The sequence below is a fragment of the Impatiens glandulifera genome, chromosome 5 (assembly GCF_907164915.1).
Source record: "Impatiens glandulifera chromosome 5, dImpGla2.1, whole genome shotgun sequence".
Lineage (NCBI taxonomy): Eukaryota > Viridiplantae > Streptophyta > Magnoliopsida > Ericales > Balsaminaceae > Impatiens > Impatiens glandulifera.
The window spans coordinates 8,941,488-8,966,709 of NC_061866.1; the positions used below are offsets into that span (position 1 = coordinate 8,941,488).

Here is a 25,222-nt window from a genome sequence, read left to right on the forward strand (position 1 = left end):
TTATTTACTTATACAATTCTTGTTTTTGGTTGATTTTCAATTTTTTTTATAGTTCTAACCTATTGTTGTTTGTACTATCTTTTTTTAAAATACCCATTTTTGAACAAATATATTTATTTATTTAAGAGATGAGAGAACTTTTTGATTTGTTGAAAAGAAACAGCATTGGAAACATATTTAGAAAAAACATATAACAAAATCTACCTACTTCTCCACCTTTGAAAAATCACATTAAAAAGCTTGCACTTTCTTCCTTCTTCCAACTAATCCTCCACTTTTTGCCTTTTATTTTGTTTTATAGTAATCAACCATGTTTCAACCTTTTTAGTATCTTGTTTCTCTTTTTTATCAATTTTTGTAAGACATTCATGATTTTTGATTGAAAAAACAAAAACATATTATTGAACATGTAAATCATTGAGAAAAACAAATAGATCTAATACCGACACCATTGTCTTTCCCAAACGAATTTCATGAAGTATCAAAATAATAACATTACAGATACAACACATTTAAAAAAAAATAATTAGATCCGGATGACTAATATTATTAAAGATTCAACTCATTTTTTTTAGCTAAATAGTTCACCAATGAAGGTGTGATTATCCAAAATTTTAGGACTCTCATGTCATTTGACATTTATGAATTAAACCTTGTATGAATATCTTTGTAAATGATAATTATACCCTTCTCATATCATTTGACATTTATGAATTAAACCTTGTATGAATATCTTTGTAAATATTAATTATACCCTTTAAAATTGGTGGGTCATTTTCATTAATTATATATAAAATATAGAAATAATAAAAATAAAATGAGAGGAAAGTGGATGATTCAATTCTTGAATTATGAATGTGAGATGGACCAAGGCTCAAAGTTTTTGTCAATATTATTGACTCTCTTACTAGCCAAACATTTATTGAAGCTAGGAACACCCTGCCCTAAATTGCACCAGTCAACATCACTTTTTCTCTTTTTATGGAAACTTTTTTATTTCATTCTTCATTTTTTCATTAAAGATCATTTTATTGATGAAATTCAAAACAAAAAAACAGATAATTCAGTCATCAAAGTTTTTCAATATCTATAATAACAATGTATTAATAAAAATTCCTAATGGTACTGTAAGTTATGTCCTCCATGCTCCATCACATTATCGAATAAAACTTACATTTTTTGTGCGGTATAGAATTTCGTAATGTTTTTAGAACAAGAGAACCTACTATATAAATAAGTTCAAATTTTTCTTACCATTCAAATTTCACCTTGAATTTCGGACCTCAACATCATGTTGCTTGAGCAAGTACTCCTTTAATATAACTTTGACTTTCATTGAGAGCATTTTCTTCCTGCATAGTACTATTGCATTTGATGACAAAGAGGTAACCCTAAATTCTCATGGTATAGATGAAGAAATAAACTAAGATAATTTCATTTAGAACGGTAATTAACTCTTAAAAATTATTTTATCTCTTAAATATTTAAAAACTAATATTTTATAGTTTGTTTTTTAATGAACACTTTTTAGTATCTCAATTTTATATATATATATATATATATATATATATATATATATATATATATATATATATATATATATATATATATATATATATATATAAAAAAGGGTTTTAGAATAATTTTAGTCTCAATTATAAATATTTTTTTAAATAATAAAAAATGTATTTTTATGATATTTTTATATTTGGTATGAAAAATATAATTAAAATAGATAAAATTTATTTGGTATAGTTTTTTACAATATTTATATTTACTTTTTTTTATTTTTTTTACCTTATTAACTTTTTTTATTTATATTAATGTTTTATCAAATATAAATTTTATTTGAGAAAAACATATCTGTATGTATAATTTTTTCTTAATACAATCTATTTTTTATTTTCTTTACAAAGGAGAAAAATGTGTTTTTTTATATATCTTGTCTATATGAGACATAAAATTATTAGAAATTAAATTGTAAATTTAAATTGTAAATGAATGTGGAATGATTAAAATATATATAAAAATTTTTGTTTAAATATATTATATAAATTAATTATTCTTTAAAATAAAATTTATAACTTAAATACAATTAATTTTCATTTTTTCTTTTATTTGCTTAATTACTTAAAACTAAAAGTGACAAATTAACATGTACGGTTCAATCCTGCAATTTAGAAGAAACAGAGTTGGTAATTTTGAGATGCCTCATTTCCACATAAAAAGAAAAGAGAGGTAATTTTTATTGATTTAAACTGTAACCAAATAAAAATTCTTTCAACAACTTTTTTATAATATTTTTTATTTAAAAAATTAATAGTTTTAACTAAATATTTTATTGTTTTTGAATAAATGGGCTATTTATTTAAGGTTAACATTAATATTTACATTAGTTACTAGTCAGAGAGAAAAAAATATATATAAATCTTAAAACCAGTGTAAATAAAATCCAGTGGGCCTTCTGAAGAAATATAAATTTCAAATTAGCTTCGATAAGAGAGGCCTTCAAAACTAGATCAATAACTAAATGAGTTTTTGGTCTGTGGGATTTAATCAAACGAATGGATTTGAATGCGACATACCCTATGAAAGGCCTTTTCACAATTAGCCCAATAACTAAACGAGCCTTAAGACCCTTTATGATTTAATAAAACAAATACTTTTGGGTATATATAATTCATTTTTATATTTATTAGTTATCTTAAATAATAATATATAGATATAATAATAATTAATTTTAGAAAACTATTTCCTATATCTTCACCTTCTACTAATTAAAATTTGAAATTTTCATTTTTATAATAAATATTATACTTCATACACTTTCATATTTATATATATATATTTAATTATTTTTCTTTTAAAAAAATGAATTAATTATTATTATTTAAAATAAACATATATAGTGAATCTAAATATCTCAGGTAATATTGGGGGTATAGACAAGCATTATTTAAAATTTAAAATTTTTAAATTTTATTCTTGAGCCCAAAATTTGATTTTTTTATTATTTGCACGGATTTAATTTAAAATCAATTTCTTAATAAATAAATAAATAAGACATGAAAATGATGAATTATTTATATTTTGGAAGGAAACTACGAGTTGTAGTTGTAAAAACCAGTTATCCGAGCCAACAAAACACGCACTAATCGTTGAACGGACGTGTTGCGTATCGAGGGGATGAAAGAGATCCTAAATGAAGTCGTTTTGGGTAATTGGCACACAAAACACAAACTTGTCGGTTTGGTTTAGTTTTTTTTTATAGAAATTCTATATAGACATAATTTTTAAATTTTGTGTATTGTTATTTTGGATGGAATGATAAAGTGTGGGCTTAAAAGAAAATTAATTATTAGTATTATTTGTTTATAATTAAACTTTTTTTATTAGGGTTTTAATTAGATAAATGATTAAGGAATGAAATTTGGGAGAAGAAAATTTTTTAAAAAAAAAATTATTTCTCTTTTCTCATTTAGGTAAAAAAGTGATATAGTGACACATCATTTCCTTCTCATGTCACTTCTTTTTAATTATTAATATTACACTTTTTAGTATCTATTATATATCTAACGGCTTTAAAGTATCTATAAAAAAATTTATATTTGGTTTGAAGAATATAATTAAAATATTTATTTAATAATTTTTATAATATTTATATTTACTTCTTATATTTTGTTTTTCACCTTATTAACTTTTTTTTATTCTCTTAAATTTATATTAATGTTTTGTGAAATATAAATTTTATTTGAGAAAAACATATATATAAGTATAATTTTTTCTTAATACATTCTATTTTTTATATTTTTTACAAAGGAGAAAAAAGTTTTTTATATATCGTCTTATATGAGACATAAAATTATTAGAAAATAAAATAGATTAATTTGTTAATTAAAATTGTAAATTAATGTGGAATGATTAAAATATATATACAAATTATTATTTAAATATATTATATAAATTATATTTTGAAGACATTCATTCATTTAATCACTAATCTCTTAAAAACATATATTTTTAATTTTAACATTAATATTATAATACATAAATATTTACATTAGTTACTACTAGAGTGTAAATAAAATCCAGTGAGCCTTTGAAGAATATTTAAATTCAGACGAATGTATTTTGAATGGGCCTCACCCTATATGAAGCCTTTTACAATTAGCCCAATAACTAAACGAGCCTTGAGACCCTATGTGATTAAACAAATATATTTGGGCATATTTTACAAGTCTCAAATTAATAAAAAAAATAATTATATATATATATATATAATTATTTTTTTTATTTATTAGTTATCTTAAATATAATATAAAGATATAATAATAATCAATTTTAAAAAACTAATATTTGAAAATTTCATTTTATAATAAATATTATACATATTTAATATTATATTCATACACTTTCATATTTATATATTTTTAATTATTTTTCTTTTAAAAAATGAATTAATTATCATTATTTAAAATAAACATATATAAAGTGAATCTAAATATTGTCAGTTAATTTTGGGTGGTATTATAGACACACATTTTCTATACTTCATAATTTTAATTTTTAATTTTGAGCTCAAAATTTTATTTTTATTATTATGACTATTTGCACGAATTTAATTTAAAATTATTTTCGTATCAATATAAATAGATAAATAAATAAGACATAAGAATGATTAAATTTTTAAAGGAAATTCAAGTTATCGAAGATAGTTGTAGACCGTAAGTAATAGTAAAACCGGTTACCCGAATCAATAAAACGCCCGAGCTTGCTGTATATTGAGGACATGAAATTGGTTCAGTTTTCTTTAGAAATTCTATGTAGTATTTTTATTTTGGATGGAATTATAAAGTGTGGGGTGCTAAAAGAAAATTAATTATTACTATTATTTTGTTTATAATTAAACGTTTTCTAATAGGGCGAATTTGACCGTTTATATTTGAAATCCGACCTAATATCATAATAAAGCATTTATCCCCTGTCCTGTCCGCCACTTTCATTTGTCGTCGTCTTTCCGCCGCTTTCGCCATTTTCTTCTCTCAAGCTTCCTCTTTACGCAAGAACAGAGGTGGACAACTGAAGAAGAAGAAGAAGAGAAAATGGCATCCCAATCCATGGAATCATTGATTCTGCAACTCCACGACATATCCGCTGTCAAGTTCGGAAATTTCAAGCTTAAATCTGGAATCTTTTCCCCAATCTATATCGACCTCCGTCTCATCGTCTCTTATCCAACCCTCCTCCAACAGATTTCCCAAACCCTAATCTCCTCCCTTCCATCATCCGCCGCCTACGACATCGTCTGCGGTGTTCCATACACAGCCCTCCCGATTGCCACATGTATCTCAACCGCCACCGGAATCCCCATGGTTATGCGCCGGAAAGAGATAAAGGATTACGGAACCGCAAAAGCCATTGAAGGAGCTTACAAGGAAAACCAAATCTGCCTTATAGTCGAAGACCTCGTCACTAGCGGTGCTTCAGTGTTGGAGACGGCTGCACCCATTCGAGCTACTGGGATGAAAGTTATGGATGCTGTCGTGTTGATCGATCGTGAACAGGGTGGGCGAGAGAACCTTGCAGAGAACGGGATTACTCTCCATTCCATGGTCAAATTGACGGAGATGGTGAGGATTCTGAAGAAGAATGGTAGGGTTTCAGAGGAGATGGAGAGTATAGTGTTTAAGTTTCTAGAGGATAATAGGAAAGTTTCAGTGCCTTCAGCTCAAGTAACGGCTAAACCCGAAAGGGTGGTGAGGTTACCTTACTCGGAGAAGGCGAAGATTGCTAAAAACCCGACTGGGAAAAAGATGTTTGAAGTAATGGTACAGAAAGAGAGCAACTTGTGTTTGGCTGCCGATGTTGCTACTGCAGCTGAGCTTCTTGCCATTGCTGACAAGGTAAGGATGAACATATACATATATTATAATAATGGAATCTTTATCTCATTTTACTGTCAAAATCATTGCAGGTTGGACCAGAAATTTGTCTACTTAAAACCCATGTGGACATTTTACCTGATTTTACCCCAGATTTTGGTTCTAAACTTCGGGCGGTATGTACATTTCTTTTAAGTTCTTATGATTATGTCATTGTTGATAATATTACATGAAGAAAAACTTGCATGTGACAGCAAATAGTAGTAGTATTTGTAACATTCTGCATCCTGATCTGACTTGCAAGATAAATTTCATAATTTGTGTAAGATCAAGTTTCTAAATCTGATAGAATTGGTGTTTTCAAATGAAAACATTGTTCTGTTCTGTTGTGGAGGTGGTACTTCAGTGAAAACTGATCTGAGCAGCAGTAAGATATGAGTTAAAAATGGTTGATTTATTGGTTTCCTTGGATCTGTAGGTTATGGAATAAAAATCACAAGCTCATCTCTTTTTGAAATTACTTTCTGTATTACATATATAGAATGTATCTCTTTGTTTTTACAACTGGGTGGGTTTGATAAGCCTGAAATTTAAGTGCCGAAATGGGTTATATCTGAGAAATAAATGTTTAATAAACCAAATGAAAATATGTATAAAATCTGCAACTAATGTTAGAAAAGTAATTTTACTCTATAATGACATAAGTTGATTAATTACAAGTTCAAGTTGTCTTTTGTATGTTCTTAGTATATTATCGATTTAAGTCATTCATAACTTACTTAATTAAGCCAGATTTTGTGGTGTGTTTGATAAAACTGGTACGAGAATCTATTGCGATTGATCATGTATGGAGGTTTGATAACCAACTTTCACCTTTTAGTTTTTTGTTCAGAAATTGATCGGTTGTTACTCATTTGTATTTGAATCTGGATATAGAACAACAATTTATAACTGTTTTCAAATGGATGTGAATCCATTTTTATTCTTCATTCTTTCCAGAATAAGAATGGAAAGTTTTTGTTCTACGTCTATCCTTATGCAGTATGGAATGTAGATGATTTCTCAATAATTTGACTATGAATTCTGCTGTTAAGAAGATTATATGGCATAAACAACAAAAGATGCTAATCTGTGTTTTGCTATTTTACGTACAGATTGCAGAAAAACATAATTTTTTGATATTTGAAGACCGCAAATTTGCTGACATTGGCAATACAGTCACAATGCAGTACGAAGGGTGAGTCACATTTGAAGATGATATTGTCCATATTTGTCCGGATGCTTATTGCTGTTCTGTTGTCTTTCTCAGTGGCATATTTCAGATACTCGATTGGGCAGATATTGTTAATGCTCACATCATCTCCGGTCCTGGGATTGTGGATGGTCTGAAACTGAAGGTTTGTATTTAAATACACAGATTAGATCATTATTTAGATGCAGTAACAGGTGGAGTTATCACACAAATGAAAAACATGACTAAATCCTTGCCCTTGGTTTCGAACTAGGGATTACCTCGAGGAAGGGGTTTGTTGCTTCTTGCTGAAATGAGTTCAGCTGGTAACCTTGCAACTGGAGAGTATACAGCTGCTGCGGTTAAAATTGCAGAGGATCACTCAGACTTTGTGATTGGATTTATTTCCGTAAATCCAGCTTCATGGCCTAATAATAATGGAAAGGGTAATAATCCAGCCCTTATTCATGCAACTCCTGGTGTTCAAATGGTGAAAGGTGGCGACGCCTTGGGACAGCAATACAACACTCCCAACTCTGTAAGTCATTGTGGTTTAATAGTTTAATTATGATGATTTTAAAAATAAATAAATGATTCGAATGGGTTTTGTGATTCAGGTGATTTGTGATAGAGGTAGTGACATTATAATTGTGGGCCGAGGAATCATAAAAGCTGCTAATCCTGCTGAGGTTGCTCGCGAGTATCGTGTTCAAGGTTGGAATGCGTATTTGGCGAGCTGCAAATGATGATGCTGGTAAAGTACTAGGAACTGTTTTGCCTGTTATGTGTTCTGGGTTCTGGGTTATTGAATTGTGTGTTTCTATCAAACTAGATGCAAGTCTTGTTATTCTTTAAGAATGTTTTTGTTTTATGGCTTTTATTGCTTGGGGATAGGAGCTTTGATGCTCCAAATCTTGCATTCAGTAATAAATAAATCTTTTGTTAGATCAATTTTTTTTTCTAAAAAAGAGCATTTTCTGTCTGGGTTATTTAGGCTTTTTCAAAAAAGCTCTTATCACATCATCAATCTTTTGTGTGATTTTATAAGATATGTCCATATATTATGATGGTTATGCATGAGTGGAGTTCAATCAAGATTTCTAGTTCTACAATCTGTGGATATAATAAACCTCAAAGACTTTTATCAAAATTATTATTAATGTGTTTTTCCTATGATCAAAATTAATATTATGTTCCTTTGATTTGGCTAGTAATAATGTAGCTATTGCAATGGTTGCTTGATCTAGGACAATTCTTTGTTCAACTGAACCAATCTATCCTGAATAAGGTGGTTGGGGAAAGAAGAATGTGTACTAGGAAAGTTATTATTGTTAATTTTAAACTCAGTTAGTTATATAGTTACTTATAGTAAAAGTTTAGGCATTGACTTCAAGTTGATATTATTAAATTTAGAGGAAGACAACCTGATTTGTTAACCATATCTAAAATTGTATATTTTTTTTAATTACCTTGAAGTTGAGTTTATGTGCTCAAAACTAATCATATTTGATAGAAGAAAATGATCAATTTATTTTTTTCTAGCTTGAACTAAAAATTTATTAAAGTCATTTTTTTCATGTAAAAGAGTCATCTAATTTAATCACTCAAAAATGACTGATAATGATATTTGACAACATATTAATCATCCTTCATACAAAGTAATAATAATAAATAATTTTTACCTTAGAGAGTCCTTAAATGTCAATTTGAATTACTATAATGATTTAGATGTTCTATAATTAAATAGGGACATTCAAATAATTTTGCAATTGAAAAGGCACCCTATTTGAATGAGCAAATAAAACAAATGTGGGTTAAGTCAACAAATGAAAGCACATGGGTTCACGGTAATTGTCGAGTGTAGTCCAGGTTCGTGGAGTTACAACGACAAGAAGAATGACCAAAGAGAAATTGAGTAGGGCATCATTAAATCATTTTTGAAAGGAGTTGGATTACCGTGGTTCTTTTCGAGAACATTTGCAATGAACTATGAATCATTCATCCAAGAAAGTCAAATCACAACATGGTAAAAAAAAAAAAACTCTCATAAAGTTATAAATGTTTAGGGTTTGGGATGAGAATTTTGGAGTTTGGGAAGGGTTAATTTGGATATATATGTGAGAGTAAATGGATAATTGGGTTGGATCGTGAGTTGATTCGTCCATAAATTTGAAACGGTTATTTTTTTTTTTTTAAATGTATAGTTATAGTTATGTTTTGAATTAACAACATAACAAAAATAAGTAAAACATTAACCTACTAAGTTAATAAGACTTTATATTTTACATTTTACACAAAATTGGATGAACGCGCGACATTTATAATATATATATATATAAAATGGGGAAAATGATTAAGTATGTAACCCGCAAACACACTTAAATATTTAACCAGGTGCAGAACTTGTCGTCTTACGAGCTCGAACCCAAAAATTTATAGTTAATATTCACCTCTTATTGTCGCTAAGCTAGAAAAAAGATTAAAATATAATATATATATATATAATAATAATAATAATGCTTAATTTGAATTTGTCGGGTCGAAAGTTGTGGTTAATTTGGATGTGTTAAGAGCTTTCTCGAAGCCTAGATCGGAGTTGTGGTGGCCGGAGAAGATTTTCACAAAAATTAGTTTGTCGGAGTTCCTTGGATATTCGATTTGGACTGTAATATACTGTGATTGTTTGATGGATTGATAGAAAAACACTTAGAGGGTATTTATGTTAGCTTTAGGTCGGTTGAGAAGGAGCAATTCAAGTCCAATTTGATGATCGAAAGTTCTATTCCTAAACTTATATAAATCGTGGCAGACTAGTTCTAGGGTAGGATAAGATAAATAGGCTTAGGACTATTGTAAACGAGGATAAGAACACGTAGGAAGAAAAATTAGAGAATAAGGTGGAGAAATGACGGAGCTATCAATTCTGGAAGAATTGTCCCCGATAAATCGCAATTCCGACGAGTGTCCCATTCTAGCGAAGAAGAAGACCCAAAACGACGCTACTTTGTGGTGCCGTTTGGCGTTCTGTTCACGTTCGGCGATCTCAGCTAATGGGTTAATACATCATGTTAATTGATCCGGTGGAGTGGGCGCGCCTGGCTTCGTTACATCAGACTGTGTGACGCGTTCCTGGGTGCTGAATTAAAATTCAGCGCTCATCCGATGGCTGAGAATCCTACTGCAACCTATTAAACATAATTTCGGCTACACTAGATTATAAGTTTAATTTTTAATAAAAAATTATTTGAAATTGAATTTTAATCATTTTTTTTGCGTTTTTTCACCAAAAATTTCACAAAATTTCACAATCAAGGATAACTTAATGAATCGGTTATTCGTCCGTTGTCCTTGGGTATCTATTTATACTTGCAAAAAACCAACAATCGAATCTTCTTCATGGACACGTGTCATGTGTCCGTTGGACGACCGCCAATAGTACGATAGTACAACAGATTGTGAGCATTGAGATCGTGGCCGTACAAGACTGATAGTGCGCCGAATATCCTTTGATATTTGTATTGTACTGGAAAGGTACAACGAGGGCAATTTGAATGATAAACGCGTACGTGGCAGTCTTTCATTTGTTGAGATCAGCTGGCTTGACAGACTGTTGAAAACGAGAACTGCAGACGAGCTGAGTAGAGAATTAGACGCTCCTTCGGACGTCTGATCAAGTCGGACGACGTCTAACTACGCTCACTCCTTAGACAACGTCTAAAGGAGTTAGACGACGTCTGCTCGCACACTCCTTAGACCACGCCTAAAGGATTTAGACGACGTCTACTCGCGCACTCCTTAGACCACATCTAAAAGAGTTAGACGACGTGTGCTCGCGCACTCCTTAAACCAAGTCTAAAGGAGTTAGACGACGTCTGCTCGCGCACTCCTTAGACCACGTCTAAAAGAGTTAGACGACGTCTTCTCGCTCACTCCTTAAATCACGTCTAAAAGAGTTAGACGACGTCTGCTCGCGTACTCCTTAGACCACGTCTAAAAGAGTTAGACGACGTCTGCTCGCGCACCCTTAGACCACGTCTAAAGGAGTTAGACGACGTGCGAATAGACAATCTTCTTTAGATCTGTACCTACACAATAACAAATAACCCAACTTAGTTTTATTCAAACCATATCATCAAAATTATGTTGTACATTTTCTCTTAAATTAGTTAATTATTTATTTCTTAATTAATTTTCTCTTTTCTTTGTTTAATTTAATTCAACACCATGCCTTGACCCACTCAAAATATTATAGTTCAAAGGTCCATTCGTGCCTTGTTAACACGTGTATATATGTTTAATCATGTTAAATCTATTTGTCTTGTTAATGTATATATTCATTCTTACATTATTATTAAAAAAATATTAATAAAATACAAACTAATATTTCATCTCCATATTTCTCCCTCTATAGATGTCCATGCCAAACAAAGACACAGCTTCGGATCCATTTGTTGATTTTGGTGGAGCTTCATCGATTTCAGAGACCTATTTAGTTAATTTTGTAATCTTATTTATTAATTTTCTTGATTTAACTCGAATAACAAAATTTATGAACTTACATTGCAATGAGTTTGTAGGACTCCAAGAAAGTCCTTTACCATTGAGCCTTTGGAAAGTGAGAGAGTATTATTCCTACTTTTTATGAGGGAAAATAATGGAGCAAATATAAAATTAAACGTATGAACAATATAAAATTAAGTACTAATTAAGAAAAATGAATAAAGAATTACAAAATCATAACTAGACGAAGAGTTTTGAAGATTTTATATCAGTGTCAATTAACTAGGATATTAACACATTAAAACGAGTAAAACCGATTAACAAACTTTGTTGATGATTTTATTACTCTTGAAAATATTGATATGAAATTATGACCTTTGCTGCTTATTAGGGTAGGGTGTAACAAACCTCATAAATCAGAGCTTGGAGTTCTAAAATAATATAAAAGAAAATCACAACCTTTAATAGAATAAAAAATATATAAAAGATTAGTGTTGGTTAGAGCGTCGTGTTAATAACGCGAAGGTCGCAGGTTTGAGACCTGTATAGGCCATTTTGCGTTTCATGTCGGGAATGCGTTTACTCCACAACGCTATTATTTTGACGGATGATGATAGACTGATTTATTTTTTGAGAGGATGCGTTTACTCTTTTTTTTATTGCTTTGGTCGTAAGATTTAAACTAAATTATATGCATCAACTTTTTTCAAATAAATATTAAATAAGTTCTTTGATAGTATTTATTTAAATTTATTAAATTATTTAAATGTTGTAGTTGGTTATCACGTTAGTTTCACACACTAAAAGTTCCCGATTCGAACTTGGGCTCAAACATATTTATCGAACTGACGTTCAATCCTATGTGACATAGAAAGATAACTGATCAAACTGAACTGACGTTCAATCAACATAGGAAGATTTTGAAAAAACAGCACCAACAATTGGAATGAATATTTCTGTAAAAGTTTTATCAAACCAAACCACTCACACACTAGTTGAAAAACTTACTAAAAAAAAAAGTACCATTTTTTTAAACGATTAGTCCAATACAAATTAAATTTAAAATTTTTGAGGGTGTTTGATCCTTTAGTTTAGTGACACTAGATTGGCTGTGGTTTCATCTTATCATAATATAAAATATTTGTAACTTTACACTTTTAGGAATATAATTAAATTTAATACAAATTAAATTAAAAAAAATTAATGAACTTACATTGCAATGAGTTTGTAGGACTCCAAGAAAGTCCTTTATCATTGAGACATTGGGAAGTGAGACTATTATTCCTACTTTTTATGGGGAAAAATAATGGAGCAAATATAAAATTAAATGTATGAACAATATAAAATTAAGTACTAATTAAGAAAAATAATAAAGAATTACAAAATTATAGTTAGATAAAGAGTTTTGGAGATTTTATATCGGTGTCAATTAAGTAGGATAGTAACACATTAAAACGAGTAAAACCCGACAAACAAACTTTTGTTGTTGATTTTATTACTATTGAAATATTAATATGAAATTATGACCTTTGCTGCTTATTAGGGTAGGGTGTATGGTTTTTTATTTATTTAATTAAGTTGTGAAAACTTATAATTTAATTTGGATTCAATTTTTTATAAATAAAATGAACTTTATTTTAAATTTAAAGAAATTAGTTTACCCTATTTACGAATCTATTTTAACTATCAATGAATTTTAAAATTCTTTCAGCTACTAGTAGATATTGTCTGTACTGATGGCTGCGGCCCAATGGCCCATTAATATCTCATACATATGGACTTTACTTTTTGTATTGTGCTAAAAAGGGTTTGTGAAGATTTTAAGAGTTTATTGGTTAAATTTGTTAAGAATTTACAATAATTTATATAAATACTAAGTCAAAATTCACAGTATAATTTGTATTATTATCTAAAATAGATGTTACCTATGTGATATATGGTTGAAAATATAGGACTAATTTTTTAGCCACTAAAAATTACCTATTTGTATTATATTTTTAACTTAGAAATTATTATATTAATATTTTGATATATAACTTGTAAGTTGTGTGTATATTTATTTTGTAAAAGTTTATAATTAATATACATGTTATAATTTTGTGGACCATAATCTTTTTTCCATTGGACATCCCCATCCAGTCATCCACCCCTCACAAAAACTAAATTTAAGTAAAATAGCTTATGTTTGATTAATTAGGAAAAACAATTACCCATCATCAAAAAAATAATATTGAACTTTATATATAAAGTAATTTAAATAATTAGTTTACTTAAATACTTGCTTCATAATAAATTTAATTTTGAATAAAATAATATTATTTGATAAAAGTGATTTTAAAAACAAATTATTTGGTTGTTTTAGTATAATTTATTTATTTATAATATGAAAAATGTAAATTATTTGGTTGTTTTATTATTCATACAAAATATCTCTGGACCAAATTAAACAAAATTAAACACATTAATATTTGAATTATAATCCAATAATAATTCTATCAAATAGTTTAAAAAAAATAAACACACTAAAAAAATAATCATCTAAGAAATCTTACATCAAATAAAAAATCATAATTTAAAAAAAAAAAAAAAAAACAAGAGCATTTTCTTAACTATTGAATCTTTGGTGTAAAATCTAATTTAACAAGAATTGTGATAAAATGTTGATTTTCAAACAGGGCCCCATATTAATAAGCCCAACAATCTCTGGCTCATCATGCTTAGACAGGCCCATACCCTTTAAATAGAATGTATGATATCTGTATATTTTATTGTTGGATAAATTTTAAATTTAACATTATAATGTTTTTGTCATAATTTAGCATTTTTTTAATTATTTTTATATTAAAATTTATTTATTTTTTACTTTATCAGAATTTAATTTTTACTTTTTTAATTATTTTAAATATTTTTTAATTTAAATTGAGATTAATTCTTGATCAATATAAAATCAAATTCACTAATAAATCTTTTTTTTTTTAATTTATTTGATCCTCAACTTATTTTATATCAGGTAATCTAGATTCAGATTTTCTGTCAAAAATCAAATTGTCCTAATTCCAAAAAAATTATTATATTTTAAGACTTTGACTTTTTTATTATAAAATTCGGTTTTATTATTTTATTATTATAATAATTATTATTTTAATTTAAGTTTTTGACTTTTTTTTTCACTTTCATTATTAGTTTTAAATGTTTTAAAATTAGTTTTTGGTGACACGGTTATTTTATTAAATTTGAGTTTTTTAATTATTATTTAATAAAAACAATTTCTAAATTATAAGTTTTTTTATTTTTAAATAATTATTTTAATTTATGTAATTAATTTTATGAATTTACTTTTTTTTTCTTTATTTAAATAAAAAAACTGAAACTAATAAAGTTTAAATATAAAGGAAATTTGAAGTTAATATAATAAATATTAAATAATTAAAATTTCAAAACATGAAATTTCAAAAATAAACACTAAATTTCAAACAATTATTTATTAAAAGTGAAAACTTAATTTAAAATAAAAATAAAATCTTATTCACCAAAAATTAATTTAAAAAGTGAAATAAATAAAATAAAAAATAAGTGAAATAAATAAATAAAAATAAAAATTCTTAAAAAAACGCTAATTGAATTAAAAATAAGAATTATAGGTAAATTGAATTTCATACTAAAATTTTGATCAAATTAACCTAAACTTAAATTATGAGGGCTATTTAAAATAATTTATTTTTTTAAAGAAAATTAAATGTAAAAGGTAATAATTAGCTAAGATAATTTTTGTAAGAAAAATATTCAATTTGACAAAAAAATTGAACCAAAAAAACTATATTTTATGTTTATCTATTTTATTTTCTATATTGAAATAGCTGAATAATTATTATCTAAAATGTTACTAGTCATAAGTTTCATAAATAAAGTTCTCCTACTTTTGTTGTTTTTTTTGAAGTAATCTATTATTTGGGAGCGTAAGTTGTATTTAAAAAAAATAAAATTTAACAAATTTCAGTTATTATTAAAATTTAGATAAATAATATTGTATTAATTTGCTTTCTTTTATTAAATAGAATTATCTTTTTTTTTAATATTAAATTATATATAATAAAATAAATAATATAATAATAATATTTTAAACTTATTGATAATAAAAATTATAATATAAGAGTTCCTCTTGATTTTCTTGAAGAAAGAAGAAGTTACTATTGATTCCCCTGAGATTAGACCTTTTTTTAAATTTTTGCTTGAAAACTGGTTTCTTTGTCTGGAGTCGGCGCCGACCTATCCGTACATGATTTTTTTTTACTCCTCCTATTCCATTCCTTTCTTTTCCATTAATGTTAAAATGACATTCAAGTATCACAAAAGTATAAATATAAAAGTTTAGATTTTTATCAAAATGAGGCTTGAACTTTTCATTAACATTCAAATGAACAACCATTATAATTTCTTTAAATGTGAATGACCTAATTGCAATGTTAAAAGTATGGTCTTATCGGCCCAATTCTAGTTTCGATCGGTATAAATGTTTTTGTGAAGGACATGTTCGACTACCACTTAAATAGTTTTGTGAGTAAAACCATGTACATGCAAACATTTTAATACTATAGAGTTAACCTTACATAGATTGGTGGCGTTCTTTGTGAATCGCAAGTTGGTGATTCCTTTATCGTGTGATATTTTACGTTGAAAAAATATGAATGGTTGTAAAGTTGATCATTGTTATACTTTTATTTGTAGAGATTGTCTTGTAATACTCTTATGGAAAAAGTTGTGTGATCTTAAGTTCCCTTCAAAAATCTTATTGTTTGAATGAAGTGTCATTCAGAGAAGGATCTTGATGTATATTAGATGATGCAAAAATATATATTATGGTTGAAGAGATATTGAGATGGAGAAGACATCTCATTTTTTTTTCAGTAAAAGACCGGTGATTTGTAACATATTTTGGAACATTATTGGTATTTATTTGGCAATTTAAATCAATCGTTGAATGTTCGAAATTTTGAATTCGGTTGGATTGAGTCGATGAATCGATATCTCAATTATCTTTTGATCGACCAATTGACTCGAAAGTAGGGAAATTTGTTGAATTTAATTTAGTAACAAAACTATGCGTTCAATAATCATTATCAATATTTTTTAGGATTTTCGAGCTCTTTAATATTTTTTATGTTATTGGTTGATGAACATTTTATTTTATACTTTTATGTTTATTGTATTTATCGTTACATTCAATTATATTAGATTGCATTAACTAAAAAAATAGTTATATATATTAATAAATTTATAAATATTTTTTTATTTAAAAATAAGACCAAATCTAAAAAATATTTTCAAATGAACTCTATTTGTTTATACTAACTTATTTTAACCAAATTTAGTTTTTTCTTCCTATAAATAGTTAAAACATTCTGATTAAAGGGTGTTTCAAGAATTACATCCAAGTAAAAAATATATTTATTTTAATTTAATCAAAATATTTCAATTGTACATGTACAATGATATAGGCACCTAGAAAAAAATATAGATAGGGAGGCAACTGCTCATTTATGATTATTTTCCTGTTTTTTCTTGGATAAGCCAAAACTTTGTTGAAGAGGAAAAAGTAACAGTAGTTATGATTAATTTTGCAAAATGGGTAACAACCAAAATAATTTGAATATATATACAAACATATTTTTATTTTGAACATAAGAAGGTTGATTGATACTCAGGCCTAGAACTGAGCATCGTACATAAACGTTCGTATTCAACTCGGACAAGTCGTGTTAAACTCTCAATCGTGTCGTGTTGTGTCGTGTCTAAATCTTATGTGTGTCGTATCGTGTCTTGACCCACTCAAAATATTATGATTTAGACTCTTTCGTGTCGTGTTATTCGTGTCCACGAGTTTATTCGTGTCGTACTAACTCGTGTTTAAATTCGTGTTTCGTGTTATTCCGACTAGATTTTATTATCGTATCAACACAATCGTGTATTCACACTCATGTTAATTAATTAATTATTTATATATATTAAATTATATTGTTAGTAAAACTTATAAAATATTATTATATTATAAAAGTTAAATTATTATTATATATTTTGTTTGAATGTTTTAATAATAATTAAAAATTTTAAAATAATTAAAAATTTTAAAAGTAATATGTAAATTAATAAAAATAGTACGTGAGATAATTATTATGAGACTCAAATTTCTATTCATATAATTTATTTAATATTTATATTTTATTTTAATATTTTAGTATATTTAATTTTAATTATATATATTATATTATAAAATTAAATAATTTATAAATTTAATGAAAATGTAAATATATTTAGAGAGACGTGTCCATTTGATAATGTTAATGTAAAAGTAGGTAGTTTGAGAAAGAAAATGGGAGAGAAAGTGGGAAAGGTAGGTAAAATTTATAAATATATATTATTATATTATTAAAATTAAAATTATTATTATATATTTATTATTTAATGTATTAATAATAATTAAAATTATAAATAATTAATAAAATAATATCGAATAGAATTATTAATAGACTCATATAGTTATTCATATAATTTATTTTTTATTTTAATTTATATTATTTAAATTAATATTTTATTTTAATATTATATTTTAGTGTGTTTAATTTTAATTATAAATATTACATTTATGAAATTAAATAATTTATTAATCGAATAAAAATGTAATATGTTGAGAATGTTAATGTGGGTAGCTTAGATAATTTAATTAATTGTGTTTATGTTGTTTCGTGTGTATACTCGTGTTCGTGTCGTCTCTATACTTGTATCGTGTCTATACTCGTGTCATGTCCGTATCGACTCGTAACCGTTTTTCGATCGTATAAACTCATAATCGTGTCGTGACCGTATCGTCTCGCGCTTGTATCGTGTCCACCCAAGACCCTAGTGAGATAATATCGTATCGTGTCGTTCCGTATAAATATTGTGTTGGATCGTGTTGTTTCGTCTACTCATGCCGTCCTCCTAAATCACCGCGAAAAAAAAATTTATTTATGATTTTACTTGTTATATTTTATGTTATATTTAAAATATTATTAATTTTATAATGTATTTAATAAAAGTAGTTTAATTTAGTTGTTTAAACGATATAATATTTTTTTTAAGAGGTCTTAAATCAAATCTTATTAAAGTGTTTTTTTTTTTTTCAAATGAGTAAAATACTTTTGAATAGTTAATCCCTAATTAATTTATAGATTATTATATTTATGTTATTTATTAAAACTGATATTAAATTAGACTGCTATTAATAAAATAATGTTAGAATTTTCTATTATTCAAACAGAATAATATGAGTATTTTAACGTCATTTTCTTTGTTTTCGATTTGATATTTATATATTACACAATTTGAATATTTATATATTAAAAAATCCGAATAGCTATATGAAGTAAATGGAAAGTACATAATTATGAGGTTGAAATGAATCTCACCAATACAAATGCTAAAAAGAAAGAGACACCATTATGAGTAGCCAAGAAATTGAAAGCTATTTCAAAATTATCTTTCTTTTTTAAATGAACTGTAGCAATTGATTGATTTTTTTTTTTTTTTTTTTAGCAAAAGGTAATAATGTTAAACTTTTTACCAAAATGTAATATTATTAAACTTAATTTACCGAAATAATTTTGAAATAATTAGTGAAATATATAATACTCGAAAGATTCATAATAAATAATAATATATTTTAATACGAAAAGTATAAAATAAATTTAATAGTTTAATGTACATATAATAGACTAAAGGTTTATTCGCGCGAATCAGCATTAGTTTTCACTAGAGTTGGACAATGGTTAGCTAAATACGAACCGACACGATATTTGTACGGAACGACACGATACCCTGCTGTGGATAGTCTAATGGTGGTGAATACATGGCGGTTACCTATTGGCTAACTGTGGGTCGTCATCGGGATTGAGGGGAGCATGCGGAAAATAAACGAAGCTCCGGTCACTCTCATCCTTTTCTTACGCGCACACACTCCATTACTTTTTCCTGTCTCCAGAATCTACATTTTCTCACTCCTTATCTCCAAATTCGTAGTCAGCAATGCACGAATTTCAAATTACAGCCAATTTCGAATGATTTTGTTAGATACCCATCTCTTTTTCTATGGATCGAGGAGTAATAAATAATGTTTGAAGCAGTGGAGAACTCTGTTAATGGAAAAATAAGTGAGTTGTCAATTTAATCTATTTGTGACACATATTTATGTTATTTATTAAAAATATAAGATTGAAGGGTGAGATCAAGACATTAGATTATTATCCTACCTTTTTTAGGATTTAATGGAGTTATATATAATTAGAGAATAAGAAACCAAACATCAATATTTTTTTTTTATATGGAAAGAAACATGATAAGATTTTATTATATATTACTTAGATTTTGTAGGACAATATATTAAGCTGGACAATGGGTTAGCTAAATATGAACCGACACGATCTAATACGATATTTATACGGAACGACACGATACAATATTATCTCACTCAGGTCTTGGGTTGACACGATACAAACACGAGATGACACAGTCACAACACGATTATTAGTTTATACGATCGAAACACGGTTACGAGTCGACACGGACACGACAAGAGTATAGACACGACACAAGTATAGACACGACACGAACACGAGTATACACACGAAACGACATAAACACAATTAGTCAAATGACCTAAGCTACCCACTTTAATATTCTCTAAACCTATTACATTTTTATTCAATTAAAAAATTATTTAATTTAATAAATGTAATATTTATAATTAAAATTACACACTAAAATATAATATTAAAATAAAATATTAACTTAAATAATATAAATTAAAATAAAATATAAATAAAAAATAAATTATATGAAAAAAATGTGAGTCTATTAATAATTCTCTTCGATATTATTTTATTAATCAATTATTAATTTTTTAATTATTTATAATTTCAACTATTATTAATACATTAAATAATAAATATATGATAATAATTTTAATTTTAATTTTAATAATATAATAATATATATTTATAAACTTTATACACCTTTCCCACTTTCTCTCCCATTTCTTTCTCAAACTACCCACTTTTATATTAACATTATCAAATGGTCACGTCTCTCTAAATATATTTACATTTTCATTAAATTTATAAATTATTTAATTTTATAAACGTAATATATATAATTAAAATTAAATATACTAAAATACTAAAATAAATTATTAAAATAAAATATAAATATTAAATAAATTATATGAATAGAAATTTGAGTCTCATAATAATTATCTCACATATTACTTTTATTAATTTACATATTATTTTTAAAATTTTAAATTATTTTAAAATTTTAATTATTATTAAAACATTCAAACAAAATATATGATAATAATTTAACTTTGATAATATAATAATATTTTATAAGTTTTACTAACAATATAATTTAATATATATAAATAAATAAATAATTAACATGAGTGTCAAGAGACACAATTGTGTTGACACGATAACAAAATCTAGTCAGAATAACACGAAACACGTATTTAAACACGAGTTAGTACGACGCGAATAAACTCGTGAACACGAATAAACTAGTGAACACGAATAAACTCGTGAACACGAATAAACTCGTGAACACGAATAACACGATACAAAAGAGTCCGTGAATCTTAATATTTTAAATGGGTCAAGACACGATACGACACACATAAGATTTAGACACGATACGACACGACACGATTAAGAGTCTAACACGACTTGCCCGAGTCCACCATTTATATTGACTTAGCAAATACTCCAGCCTAAACATGACACTTAAACTATAATAACTTATATATTATTTTATTTACTTTGTCGTGCTTTTTAATATATTGTACATTGGAGTAGTGTTCATTCTTTCAATCAATGACCTATATAAGTGGACTATGAATTTTATTATGATATCACTTTTTATGGTTGTGATCTGAATTAGAAGAAAAGGGAAAATAATATATATATATATATATATTATTTTAAAATATTTATATAATAATTAAATATTATTTTTAATAATTTAAATATAATTAATAGTAAAAATTAAAATAAAATAAATATTAAAATAATAACTAAAATAGTTTATATAAATATAAGGGTAAAATAGTCTTTTATGTTTTTATTCATTTTCTTATACCACCAACTGAACATAAAATTATAAAACATATACAATTTATTCCTCTTTTATATTTTCAACCAAACACATGTAACTTATATAATTTATACATCTTGATACCCCATATAATTTATACCCTTTACAACTGTACCAATATAATATAGTACTGCGTACCAAACTATGCCTCAAGATATATGATTGTAGGTTGGACATCAAACAAGCCTTAAGAAAAATCACACTCACCAAAAAGAAGAAAAAAGACCCTATTATTTCTTAACTTTTAAAATTTTAAATGTTAAAAAAATAATAATTATTTTTATAAACAGTAATCTATATATATAATGATGCTTAATTTTTAAAGTGTCCGGATTGCCGGGTCGAGAGCTGTGATTAATTTGAATATTTATTTGAGAGTAAATGAATACTTGGGTCGGATTGTGGGTTGACCTGCCCATAAACTTAAAACGGTTAAAAATAAATTTAAAAATGTTATTTGTAGGTTTCGAACTTGCAACCTAACAAAAACAAGTACAACACTTTAACCAACTAGGCTAACAACACTTTATATTTAAGATTCAACACCATATTTAATGAACGCGGGATATTTTAACAATAAAAGTTCAAATTTTTAACTAACTAATATATATATATATATATAATGATGCTTAATTTTTAAAGTGTTCGAATTGCCGGGTCGAGAGCTGTGGTTAATTTGGATATTTATGTGAGAGTAAATGGATACTTGGGTCGGATTGTGGGTTGACCCGCCCATAAACTTAAAACGGTTAAAAATAAATTTAAAAATGTTATTTGTAGGTTTCGAACTTGCAACCTAACAAAACAGATACAACCCTTTTAACAACTAGGCTAACAACACTTTATTTTTAAATTCAACACCAAATTTGATGAACGCGAGACATTTTAACAATAAAAGTTCAAATTTTTAACTAACTAATCTCTATATATATATATATAATGATGCTTAATTTTTAAAGTGTCCGGATTGTCGGGTCGAGAGCTGTGGTTAATTTGGATATTTATTTGAGAGTAAATGGATACTTGGGTCGGATTGTGGATTGACCCGCCCATAAACTTAAAACGGTTAAAAATAAATTTAAAAATGTTATTTGTAGGTTTTGAACTTGCAACCTAGAAAAACAAGTACAACCCTTTAACCAACTAGGCTAACAACACTTTATATTTATGATTCAACACCAAATTTGATGAACGCGAGACATTTTAACAATAAAAGTTCAAAATTTTAACTAACTAATCTATATATATGTAATGATGCTTAATTTTTAAAGTGTCTGGATTGCCGGATCGAGAGTTGTGGTTAATTTGGATATTTATTTGAGAGTAAATGGATACTTGGGTCGGATTGTGGGTTGACCCGCCCATAAACTTAAAACGGTTAAAAATAAATTCTAAAATGTTATTTGTAGGTTTCGAATTTGCAACCTAAAAAAACAAGTACAACCCTTTAACCAACTAGACTAACAACACTTTATATTTAAGATTCAACACCAAATTTGATGAACGCGAGACATTTTAACAATAAAAGTTCAAAATTTTAACTAACTAATCTATATATATATAATGATGCTTAATTTTTAAAGTGTCCGGATTGTCGGGTCGAGAGTTGTGGTTAATTTGGATATTTATGTGAGAGTAAATGGATATTTGGATCAGATTGTGGGTTGACCCGCCATAAACTTAAAACGGTTAAAAATAAATTTAAAAATGTTATTTGTAGGTTTCAAACTTGCAACCTAACAAAACAAGTACAACTTTTAACCAAATGTGATTAAGATGTGGTTTGTCGAGAGATAATAGACCAGTATCATTTGAAAGTGGTTAAAGAAATATGAATCAAATATTTAATTGACCAAAGTGTGAGGTCATGATGCTAATTATTAAAAAATATGAATCAAATATTTGATTGACAAAGTAAAAGTGTAAAGTCACGAAATGAGAGATTCATTCGGAAAAAATATGTGATGAAACATATGAGAAAATAAGTTGTTTTATCAAAATGAATAAAATGTGAAATGAGAGCGTTATATTTTTTATTTTAATAATTTTAAACATTGAATAAATATTATTATAATTTTTTTAATTTATTTTATTTTTATCCTTATCCGTGTGCATCGCTAGGAAATTTTCCTAGTTTATTTAATATAGTTATTGTGCATAAGCTTTTTAAGCAGAAAAGTAAAACTACATATGTGCAAAGATTAAATTTAATGAGTAATTATAGATTAATTTAAATTTGTTAAGTTAATTGTGTCCACAAAATGTATTGGCACAGATTCACATTAGATTTCTATTGAAAATATTATATAGATTGCGTTAATAAATCTAGATTGTTATGAAATATAATGTAATTATGAATAAATTTTAACAATCTCATTTCTCTATTTTTGTACAAATTAATTTGACTACATTAATGAGGAGAGAATATATCAATCAATTAAAAAACAAATATTATGGATTAACATAATACCAATATTCAATTACCAAATGCATCTAACATGTTTTAACACAATACAAAATAGTTTTATTTTTATAATTTAACTTATTATTTATTATAGATTAACACAATCTATGAAGTCAGGACTAATAATGAATGAAAACAGTTGGGGCAGTGAAGAAGAAAAATAATAGCATGTTAATAATACATATTTTTATTAAAACAATATTTGGACATCTTTATACAAAGTATTTATAGGGATAATTATTAGTTTATATATCTTTTATATCTATCAGACTAAACAAATGAATACAAAGTATTTGTTAGACAATCAATCATAAATATTTATATATCAGTGTTTTAAGAGTTTTGATCAAACAAAAAAAAGTTAACCTTTTAAATATATGAAACATATGTGAGAGTGACATAAATAAACAATCATGAGACTTAAAAGGATTAAGAAGAGTATTATTAATTTCAAAATTTTAATAATGAAAGCAAAAAAGGTTGATATCACTATTTAAAACCATATATTTATGTATATATTAAATGAAAATGAAACAATGATTTACCAACAATGGAATAATGTAGGCGTGACTTAAAACTAAGTATAAATTACCCTTGCTAAGTTATATTATTATATTTTTGGGATAAAGACCTTACACTTATTTATTTGACATTGTTTAAGGATGAATTATGTCAAGTTTTATAATGAATTTATTAAATAAAAGAATCCAACTTTGATGGTTTTATTATATATATTATTAGAGTGGTTGGGATAATTTACTCATGTATGCGTTTACTTGACATCTCTAATTTATCATTCATTTTTCTATTCTTAATGTCTTTTTCTTAATTAGTTTATATTAGTGACATTGAAATAAATAATTAATTCATATATGTGAAATAAGTCTACATTTCTCGGTAATAATATTTTTTTAAAAAATTTATGTATATTAAAAAATGAAAAAAAAAATCGTTTAAGTAACGAAA

General features: G+C 26.4%; 1 protein-coding gene across 1 annotated transcript; it reads left to right on the forward strand.

Moving 5' to 3' along the window:
* Positions 1-5,005: 5,005 nt before the first annotated feature.
* LOC124938436 (uridine 5'-monophosphate synthase) lies at positions 5,006-8,058 on the forward strand. Its single transcript, XM_047478877.1, has 6 exons — positions 5,006-5,903; positions 5,975-6,058; positions 7,037-7,119; positions 7,192-7,279; positions 7,388-7,651; positions 7,731-8,058. The coding sequence occupies exons 1-6, from the start codon at positions 5,103-5,105 to the stop codon at positions 7,857-7,859; spliced, it is 1,449 nt and encodes a 482-aa protein (XP_047334833.1). The 5' UTR covers positions 5,006-5,102; the 3' UTR covers positions 7,860-8,058.
* Positions 8,059-25,222: the final 17,164 nt, after the last annotated feature.

Bases quoted from the DNA above. Each gene is read 5' to 3' on its own strand.
- LOC124938436 (XM_047478877.1), top strand. From the start codon at position 5,103: ATGGCATCCCAATCCATGGAATCATTGATTCTGCAACTCCACGACATA. The intron at 6,059-7,036 runs GTATGTACATTT...TTTTACGTACAG, and splicing joins TTGGTTCTAAACTTCGGGCG to ATTGCAGAAAAACATAATTT. The intron at 7,280-7,387 runs GTTTGTATTTAA...GTTTCGAACTAG, and splicing joins TGGATGGTCTGAAACTGAAG to GGATTACCTCGAGGAAGGGG.